This window comes from Pristis pectinata, chromosome 7 (genome assembly GCF_009764475.1).
Source record: "Pristis pectinata isolate sPriPec2 chromosome 7, sPriPec2.1.pri, whole genome shotgun sequence".
Lineage (NCBI taxonomy): Eukaryota > Metazoa > Chordata > Chondrichthyes > Rhinopristiformes > Pristidae > Pristis > Pristis pectinata.
This window is the reverse complement of record NC_067411.1, coordinates 64,846,786-64,857,933: the sequence shown is the minus strand read 5'-3', so window position 1 is coordinate 64,857,933 and position 11,148 is coordinate 64,846,786. Positions and strand designations below refer to the sequence as shown.

Here is an 11,148-nt window from a genome sequence, read left to right as displayed (position 1 = left end):
AAATAGTCAACAGCACAGCAGGGAAATTAATGTTTATTGCACTGATCAATAAATTCCTCAATTAACACCAACAAATTATGCCTCATTGTGATTTTCTTACGAAAAGACTTGCATATTCCATATATAAGTGAATGCTGTTGAACTATCTAACTTTTAACCATTGTTTTATTACATATCACTGTATCTTTGTAGTTTATGGTGCATAAACTATAGAAGGGTGTATATTTTTGTGTATTATCCATAAAATATCAGACATACAAATAACTGACATTGTATTAGTGTTGTCTTGCTCTTGTAGCAACAGTTGGTACTTCCTATCACATGAACACACATATTGGAGGAAGAATAGTTTAGCACTCTTATATTTACCCTTTGCTGGAGGAATGGACAATCGATGTGTCCCTGTCTCCAGCTAAATCTTAAGTCTCATTCACTCTTCTTTCAGTTTGCCACAAAGTACCAAATTTTCCCCAATTAGAGTAAAACTCTACTATCTCGTTGTTCAGAAATCCCGATAGTTCAGCATCTGGCTCAAGGCCCTATTCTCATGCTCCTTACAAACACACCGACGCCCCATTCTTGTGCTTTACTAACACACTGTGACCCTGTTCCTGCACTCACATTGAACATACCCAGGCCCCATTCCCACACTCACTTTAAACCCGTTGGGTTGTATGAATAACATCTAATAGTCCAGAAAATCAGCCAGTCTGTATTTGTGATACCTTCAACCACATAACCAGTGCCTTATTAAATGATGGATTCTCTTTCCAAAATTCTATCTTTCATCTCTATAGAGCCTGCAGGATCTCCTCGCTTGTAAATAATTTTGTGTCCCTTTAAATGTGAGCAACGAACCTTCAAGTGTTCCACCTATAATGAATCTTACCTTCCAACCAATAGTCGCACTTCTGGTGCAGTTTCCAAGAATATATGGAATGAGTGTGTTCAGATGAGCGTTACTGGGCTGACATCGTAAAATCTCACCTCAGCCGAGCTCACTCATTGTTCTTCAGGTTGCATTGTTTGCAATAATTTGCCAAGTTCACAATCCGATCTCATGGAAAACTAAATGTAATAAAGAAAAAAAATAGAAAAAACCTACAGCACAATTCAGGCCCTTCGGCCTACAAAGCTGTGCCGAACATGTTCCTACCCTAGATATTACTAGGTTTACCCATAGCCCTCTGTTTTTCTCATCTCCATGTACCTATCCAACAGTCTCTTAAAAGACCCTACTATATCTGCTTCCACCACTGTTTCTGGCAGCCCATTCCACACACTCACCACTCTCTGAGTAAAAAAACTTACCCCTGACATCTCCTCTATACCTGCTCCCCAGCACCTTAAACCTATGTCCTCTTGTGGCCACCATTTCAGCCCTGGGGAAAAGCCTCTGAATATCCACCCAATCAATGCCTCTCATCATCTTATATACCTCTATCAGGTCCCCCCCCCCCCCTCATCCTCCATCACTCCAAGGAGAACTGGTCAAGTTCCCTCAACCTGCTTTCATGAGGCATGCTCTGCATTCCAGGCAGCATCCTTGTAAATCTCCTCTGCACCCTTTCTATGGCTTCCACATCCTTCCTGTAGTGAGGCGACCAGAACGGAGCACAGTACTCCAAGTGGGGTCTGACCAGGGACCTATATAGCTGCAACGATACCTCCTGGCTCCTAAATTCAATTCCACGATTGATGAAGGACTATACACCATATGCCTTCTTTACCACAGAGTCAACCTGCGCAGCTGCTTTGAGCGTCCTATGGACTCGGACCCCAAGATCCCTCTGATCCTCCACACTGCCAAGAATCCTACCATTAATACTATATTCTGCCATCATATTTGACCTACCAAAATGAACCACTTCACACTTATCTGGGTTGAACTGCATCTGCCACTTCTCAGCCCAACTTTGCATCCTATCTATGTCCCACTGTAACCTCTGACAGCCTTCTAGACTATCCACTACACATCCAACCTTTGTGTCATCTGCAAACTTACTAACCCATCCCTCCACTTCCTCATCCAGGTTGTTTATAAAAATCACAAAGAGCAAGGGTCCCAGTACAGATGCCTGAGGTACACCACTGGTCACCAACCTCCATGCAGAATACGACCCTTCAACAACCACTCTTTGCCTTCTGCGAGCCAGCCAGTTCTGGATCCATATTGCAATGTCCCCTTGGATCCCATGCCTCCTTACTTTCTCAATAAGCTTTGCATGGGGTACACTATCAAATGCCTTGCTGAAATCCATATACACTACATCTACTGCTCTCTCTTCATCGAGGTGTTTAGTCACATCCTCAAAAAATTCAATCAAGCTCGTAAAGCAGGACCTGCCCTTGACAAAGCCATGCTGACTATTCCTAATCATATTATACCTCTCCAAATGTTCATAAATCCTGCCTCTCAGGATCTTCTCCATCAGCTTACCAACCACTGAGGTAAGACTCACCGGTCTATAAATTCCTGGGCTATCTCTACTCCCTTTTTTGAATAAGGGAACAACATCTGCAACCCTCCAGTCTTCTGGAACCTCTCCTGTCTCCATCGATGATGCAAAGATCATCGTCAGAGGCTCCACAATCTCCTCCCTCGCCTCCCACAGCAGCCTGGGGTACATCTTATCCGGTCCCGGCATCTTATCCAACTTGATGCTTTCTAAAAGTTCCAGCAGCTCCTCTTTCCTAATATCTACATGCTCAAGCTTTTCAGCCTGCTGCAAGTCCTAACTAACAATCCCCCAGATCTTTTTCTGTAGTGAATACTGATGTAAAGTATTCATTAAATACCTCCACTATTTCTTCGGGATCCATACACACTTTCCCACTGCTGCACTTTGATAGGCCCTATTCTTTCGCATCTTATCCTCTTGCTCTTCACATACTTGTAGAATGCCTTGGGGTTTTCCTTAATCCTGCCCGCCAAGGCCTTCTCATGTCCCCTTTTGGCTCTCCTAATCTCCTTCTTAGTCTCCTTCCTGTTAGCCTTATACTCTTCCAGATCTCTAACATTACCTAGCTCTCTGTACCTTCTGTAAGCTTTTCTTTTCCTTTTGACTGGATTTATTATAGCCTTCGTACACCATGGTTCCTGTATCCTCTCGTGACTCCCCTGTCTTATTGGAACATGCCTATGCAGAACTCCACACAAATATCCCCTGAATATTTGCCACATTTCTCCTGTACTTTTCCCTGAGAACATCTGTTCCCAATTAAATCTTACAATTTCCTGCCTGAGAGCCTCATAATTCCCTTTACTCCAAGTAAACGCTTTTCTAGTCTGTCTGTTCCTATCTCTCTCCAGTGCTATCATAAAGGAGGTAGAATTATGATCACTCTCTCCAAAATGCTCACCCACTGAGAGGTCTGACACCTGACCAGGTTCATTTCCCAATACCAAACCAAGCACAGCCTCTCCTCTTGTAGGCCTATCTACATATTGTGTCAAGAATCCTTCCTGAACACACTTAACAAACTCCACCCCATCCAAACCCTTCATTGTCTAGAGATGCCAATCGATGTTTGGGAAATTAAAATCTCCCATCACAACAACTGTTATTCTCACACCTTTCTAGGATCTGCTTCCCTATCTGCTCCTCAATATCCCAGTTACTATTGGGCAGCCTATAAGAAACACCCAGTAAAGTTATTAACCCTTTCCTGTTCCTAACCTCCACCCACAGAGACTCTATAGACAGCCCCTCCATGACATCCACCTTTTCTGCAGCCGTGAAACTATCTCTGATCAACAGTGCCACTCCCCCACCTCTTTTGCCTCCCTCCCTGTCCTTTCTGAAACATCTATAAGCCGGCACTTGAAGCAACCATTCCAGTCCCTGAGCCATCCAAATCTCTGTAATGGCCACCACATCATAGCTCCAAGTATTTATCCAAGCTCTAAGCTCATCCGCCTTGTTCGCAATACTTCTTGCATTAAAATAGACACATCTCAAACTGGTCTGAGCATGTCCCTTCTCTATCACCTGTCTATCCTCCCTCTCATACCTACTATTAGCTTTCTCTATTTGAGAGCCAAACACCTCTTCCCCAGTCTCTCCAGTTCGGATCCCACCCCCCAACAAATCTAGTTTAAACTCCCCACAGTAGCCTTAGCAAACCTCCCCGCCAGGATATTGGTCCCCCTGGGATTCGAGTGCAACCCGTCCTCTTTGTACAGGTCATACCTGCCCCAAAAGAGGCCTCAATGATCCAGAAATCTGAATCCCTGCTCCTTACTCCAATCCCTCAGCCACGCATTTAACCTCCTCCTCATTCTATTCCTATAATCACTGTCACTTGGCACAGGCAGTAATCCTGAAATTACTACCTTTGAGGTCCTGCTTCTCAACTTCCTTCCTAACTCCCTATATAGTCTTTCTTCAGGACCTCATCCCTTCCCCTACCTATGTCATTGGTACCAATATGTACCATGACCTCTGGCTGTTCTCCCTCCCTCTGCAGGATATCTTGGACGCGATCTGAAACATCCGGGACCCTGGCACCTGGGAGGCAAACTACCTTCCAAGTTTCTCTCCTGCATCCACAGAATCACCTGTCTGCCCACCTAACCATAGAGTCCCCTAGCACTACTGCCTTCCTCTCTCCTTCCCTATCCTTCTGAGCCACAGGGCCAGACTCTGTGCCAGAGACACTGCCACTGTCGCTTCCCCCAGGTAGGCTGTCTCCCCCAACAGTACTCAAACAGGAGTACTTATTGTCGAGGGGTACAGCCACAGGGGTACTCTCTAGTACCTGACTCTTCCCCTTCCCCCTCCTGACTGTGACCCACTTGCCTGACTCCTGTGGCCCCGGTGTGACCACCTGCCTATAACTCCTTTCTATCACCTCCTGACTCTCCCTGATCTCCCTAATGCGGTCCCTTAGGAGCTGCAGCTCGACACACCTGGTGCAGATGTAGCCTTCCCAGAGGCAGGGAGGCTCCGGGAACTCCCACATCTGACTCCGAGTACAGGGAACCGCACTCATACTACTTCCTCTACTCAAGTCACCTACCTTTAAGGCTCTTTAAGGAAAAAAAAGATTTTCACTTGTATAGCAATCGCAAGACACCCCGCAGCTCTGCAGTGTCAACGAAATACTTTTAAAATATAGACACTTGTAATGCAAGGAATACAGCAGCTAATTTCTGCACAGGTAGCTCCCACAAAATGGAATGCAATAATGACCAGATTGAGGGGATTAATATAGTCTAGGGCACCACAATTATCTTCCCCACTTGTCTTCAAAAGAATGCCATAAAGATCTATTGGTCCCATCTGAGAATATACACAGGCCCTCTAGTTATCATCTCCTCTAAAAGATAGTGCAGAAATCCCACAGTACCACAACAGATGGCAACTTAGAATTTTGCTTAAGGGCATATACTGTATCAAAAGCAGGAATTCCTTGCTTAAGTACAAACTTACGATAAATGTAGGTTGACAGAGAAAATGTACATTTAGTAAGGAAAAGTATCAAGGCTGCTGAGATACATACAAGAAAATGTGCCACTAACATAGAAGGAAATGATAAGCCAGGTCAAATAAAAAGAAAAATTTTTAAAATTGTCAATAGAATTATTCCCAGTCATGGAGAATGAAGGATGAAATCTTGCAGTTCTGAAGAAATGGCAAAGTTGCATAAAACCTATTTTGCATCATTTCGTTAAGATGAAAGCAGAAATATGATAGACAATATCACTTTTCATACAAATGCATCCAGAAAGTGGTATTTTTCCTTGCGAAGATTTCCTTCAGATCAGGTGACATATCCATCATCTTCCCATTGCTTACACTCACAGGGTCCCCTCCCCCCTATAAACATGGTCAGGGGTTTACTTTGACTTCACTTATCACCCACAATCCACAGTGAACAAATCAGCCTGCACTTTCCCAACATAATGCCATCACCGAACACATCTACCTTTGCGATATTGTTAAGGGACCATTCCTTTCACTTTTGTCTATTGTCCCACCACCAACTTCCCTTCCCTCAGTACCTTCTCCTGGAGAAGCATGAAATGCAAAATCTGCCCTTTTGCTTCCTACCTGATCTCTTCCTTACATCCAGGGCCTAAATAATCCTTGGTGAAAAGTCAATTTACTTGCACTTCTTCCAAATTGAGATACTCCATCCACTGAATGTAATGGAGGCCTGACCTAGTGGTGAGTCACAGGTGTTGGTTTGATTTGGATGTGAATATACAAGGCGCGGTTGGTAAGTTTGCGGATGATACTAAAATAGGTGTTGTTGTAGACTGTGTAGAAGGTGATGGAAATTTACAGGGGGATCTTGATCAGCTAGGTACTGTATGTGGGTTGAGGATTGGGAGATCAAACCAGTGTAGGACTTGTACAGTGAATGGTAGGGCCCTGGAGAGTGTTATGAACAGAAGAGCCTAAGAATGCAAGTGCATTGTTTGCTGAAAGCAGCATCACAGGTAGATAGGGTGGTGAAGAAGGCGTTTGGTACACTGGCCTTCAGCAGTCAGGGCATTGAGTATAGGAGTTGGGAAGTTGTGTCAGTTACTTAAGATGTTGGTGAGGCTGCACTTGGGAGTGTTGTGTACAGTTCTGGTCACCCTGTTATAGGAAACATGTTACTAAACTAGAAGGAGTGCAGAAAAGATTTACCAGGATGTTGCCTGGACTTGGGGGGCCTGAGTTACAATGAGAGGTTGCGTAGACTAGCACTATATTATCTGCAATGTAGGAAATCGAGGGGTGACTTGATAGAGGTACATAAGATCATGAGGGGCATATACAGGGTGAAAGCACATTGTCTTTCTCCCAAGGAGGGGGTGCTAAAAACATGAGGGCATAGGTTTAAGATCAGAGGTGAGAGATTTAAAAGGGGTATCGGGGCAGCTTCTTCATGAAAAGGGTGGTGCGTATTTGGAACGAGTTGCCAGAAATAGTGGTTGAGGTGGGGCACATTAGCAACATTTAAAAGCCATTTAGATAAGTACATGGATAGAAGAGGTTTAGAGGGCTATGGGCCCAATTCAGGCAGCTGGGACTGGCTCGCTGGGCAACACAGTATGGATGAGTTGGGCCGAAGAGCCTGTTTCTATGCTGTATTACATGATGACAAGCTTCTACAGATTGTGACCCAGAGCAAATCAGACTATCCTTTTGCTGCAAATCTGTTCATTATACAGAAACAACTCTGAACTTTGGGTTGTTGGTCAGTTTAAGCCTCCACCCCAACACAAACTAAACTACAGCCTCCTATTTTGCTTTAAAAAGTCAAAGCAAACTCAAGGGAAGGGCACTGTGTTTGTCTTGACCTTAGCACAAAAAGATAACTAGATGTTAACCACTCCTCTCATTGTCCTGGACAGCAGGTGCAGGAAGATAACTGGAGTCTGGGAATGTATTGTCAGCATTAGCAAGAGAAAAACTTAAATCAATACTCTGTAGAAAATCTAAGGTTGTAAGAAGACTATGAAGCAAAGCAATGTTAAAGAAAATTAATTAAAGTTTTGTCCTGACATGAAAAATAAAAGCAAGATATATTAAAAACAAATAAACAAAGTTCCAGCCAAGAAGGCAGCCTTAAATTAGTTTTCAAATTGGAATTGCCAAAGTCAGCACTTTCTGAATCTAGATTGATTGTAGCTTTGCTTTCCCGTGAGTAGTAGGCCATTTTAATAACCTAGGATCTCCAACTGCCCATTCCTTTTTATTATAAAATGTACTAAAAACTTACTACCTTGTAACCAGTAGAGATTAAATGACAATCTCCCTAAATAAATCTATGGTATTAATGAATCAGAGCATGTAAACAGGCCTTTTGGCCCATGCTGTGCTGACCATTAATCATCCATTTACACTAATTCTACATTTATTTTCCCCACATTCTCATCAACCATCCTCCTCCCTGCCCCAGATTCCACCACTTACCCACACACTAGGGGCAACTCACAGTAGCCAAGTTACCTACCAACCCTCAAGCCTTCAGGATATGGGAGGAACCTGGAGTACCCAGAGGAAAGCCATGCAGTCAAAGGGAGAACGTGCAAACTCCACACTGAGAGCACCCAAGGTCAGGATTAAACCTGAGTCTCTGGCCCTATGAGACAGCGGCTCTACTGGGGGCAACAGTGTGCCACCCATTATGTACTCAGAAACTTCTATGTATAAAAGTTGATCTTTTGTTTGGTGTCACTTCAATAAATAACCACTTGTATGGAATTATCTAGAGCAGTGCTTTTACAATTGTCATGTTTATGGACCACAAAGATACAAGATATCCTCTCCCCTTGGTAGGCATATTACTACAGGCTTGTATGTCACCATATGTTTTCCAGTATTTTTAAAGCTGATTGAAAAGTATTTTTGAAAAATTAGGTCATATGCAAATTAGGTTCTGTGGAAAATGATGACATGTTTCTTGTGTATGAAATACAGAAATAGCTTGTGGGATGCATCCAATTTATTCATCTCCTTGGTGTATTTTTGTGTACTACACATTCCATTTTCCAGAAAAAAACATTTACAAACACCAGAAATGGGAGAACAGAGAAATTAAACACATACCTGCATGTTTAATGTTAAAGAAGCAAGGGGCCAGTGAGATTTAGAAACTGAAGGAAATTAGTAACAAATGTGAGGTCATCAAATTTAATGCACAAGACAGTATTTTTTAAATGATGCAGACTGGTTAATATTGGTGTTCAAAGGGACCAAGATATTCTTATACACAAGTCACTGATATTAAACATGCAAACTAAGCAAATAGTATGTTGGCTTTTATTGCAAGAGGATTTAAGTACAGAACTTGAAGTCTTCTTGGAGCTATATTGGGCCTTAGTGAGACCACATGTAGAGTGGTGTGTCCAATTTTGGTCTCCTTATCTTAAAAAATATATACTTGACTAGAAGGACTACAGAAAATATTCATTAAATTTGTTCCGCAGATTATGGGTTTGTTGTAAGGAGAGATTGAACGGGCAAGGCCTATATTTTCTGGAGTGTAGAAGAGTGAGAGATTTCATTGTAGCTTCAAGTCTGATACAGTGCTTTATTAGCACTGTATAATAAAATTTATGAGGGCTATAGATAGGATAGACTTCAGGTAACATTCTTCCATATCAGAGGTAGCTAAAACCAGAGGGCGTAGATTTAGGATAAAGGGGGGGGAAGAGATTCACAGGGGATATGAGGAGGACTTTCTTCACCCAAAGAGTGAAGAGTACCTGGAATGCACTGCCTGAGAAAGTGGGGGAAGCGGGGTCACTGATGGCATTTAAGAAGTCTCTAGCTGAACATCTGAATTGCTAAGGCATAGAAGGGTATGGGCTATGTGCCAGGAGATGAGTGTGGGCTGAATGGCCAGTTTTCTGTGCAGTATAAACTCTGCCTCTGCGAGATGTCACCCCTGGCTGAGAAGTCTAGAACTAAGTGGCAGTCACAGTGCAAAATAGGCCAGTCATCCATGCTGGCTCCCAGAAAGAGCAATCCTATCAGTCCTATTCCCCTTCACTTTTTCCACTTGTTGTTCTGCACTTTATTCTCTCTCAACTCCCCTTTTGCTACCTAACTGCACTATGCAGTAATTTCTAGCAGTCAATAAACACTCCACTGCTCAGACAGGCATCCAGTGGAAAGAAAAGCAGTCAATGTTTTTTGGTATCATGACCTTAAGGGTATACAAGTTAAAATATCCAAAATATAATACACAAGTCTAAATAAAATAATGCATTCCCTTTCACAAGTGGTTTGTGTGAAAGCTTGTGCAACTGCAAACAACAAATGTGGATTGATGTTCCTTTGCTATTCAGTTTTGTCAGGGACAAAGATATTCAACTTTCCTTTTGTAAATATCGGGTACTTATTCAGTTCACTTGAGAGTACATATGGAGAACCATATGTCATTTAACAAACAAAAGTAAAGTGAAGTGCCAAATATGTTATTGTGTACAATTAGAAACCAGAAGAATGATTTTTTTTACATAAATAAATGGAACATTTTACATTTATTACATAAGAATACAGCATCCAATTATAAAATAGAATAGGTAAAACTTTTACAAACATGATTTATATAATGGGCAATAATAAAAGTTGGTAGCTGTCTACTTTGGCAGCATCTGGTCTTCCCAAATAGTTTATTTAAAAGAAATGATTAATCACAAAATTCAGCATTATTTGCCTTAATTCACTTATCTATAAATTATAATCTGTAATGTACTGCAACTTCAAGAAGACAGGAGAAGTTTCATTGTTCCAAAAACCACTTAAGATGCTGGTTCACCGAGGTACAATTGTATCTCATGCCATTTCCAAGATTCCCTCTTGAAGACACCATTTAGCGAAATGTAGAGCCTCATAGAATAGTTTGTCTAACACAACAAACATTTTGAAGAAAATAGCTATTCCCTTTCCAATATACAAAAATTTATATTAATAAACAGTCAATTAGTTTTTGTCTAAGTTTTACAAATTCATTCTGAGCTGCTTTTACTCAGGGTTTTACATTGCCTGCAGTCAATTTTTCTAACAATATTTCCACGCCTTTCACATTTTTCATCTTCTTAAACTTGGGAATGAGGCTCTTTAAACCTTTTTTCACTTCAAGGGCTACATCCTCACTGTTACTTTGAAGAAGACTTTCAAAAAAAAAGAAACATGTATTAGATCTCAAACTTAAATATTCATGCAATATCTCAAACAGAGGCTGCTTTCAGTGGGGAAAAAGCAGACTGAATCTGAACAGAATAACAAAAACCTACCAGACTGAAATTGCAAGAGCACACAGCAAAAATAATTTGAAGAAACACTTTGTTGAAACACATTGTTTACTGTTTGTGGACGAATATTCACTCAACATAATGAAATGCCATGATCCAAAAAAAAATGTAGTTGTTGGATTTAAAATAATTTAAACTAGGGCCTGAAAATTGACTTGAAGGAATTTTTATGCTTGGTAGTACCATCATAAAAATTTCTTCAAGTCACTTTGCAGGTCACAAGTCTGAGAGTTGCAGATGGGGGGGGGGGGGAACATGGAAAGTTGTAATCAAATCTATAAATAACATACTGCTGCTATAGTAAGCCAAGGGTAGACCTGATGAATGATTCAGCTCAATGCCACTGCATTTCTTGATGGTATCTTACTCAAGTGTAGCAATAAACA

General features: G+C 41.7%; 1 protein-coding gene across 3 annotated transcripts in view; it reads right to left on the bottom strand.

Moving 5' to 3' along the window:
* Nucleotides 1–8,431: 8,431 nt before the first annotated feature.
* The window catches only part of pum3 (pumilio RNA-binding family member 3), a 37,374-nt gene continuing 34,657 nt past the window's right edge, over nucleotides 8,432–11,148 (bottom strand). For 2 of the 3 annotated variants that reach the window (XM_052019510.1, XM_052019512.1), the window contains exon 18: nucleotides 9,723–10,621. In XM_052019510.1, the coding sequence (XP_051875470.1) occupies nucleotides 10,477–10,621 (145 nt within the window). In that variant the 3' untranslated portion in view covers nucleotides 9,723–10,476. Of the gene's footprint in view, nucleotides 10,622–11,148 lie in introns of all 3 variants that reach the window. The other variant, XM_052019511.1, reaches the window with a different exon arrangement.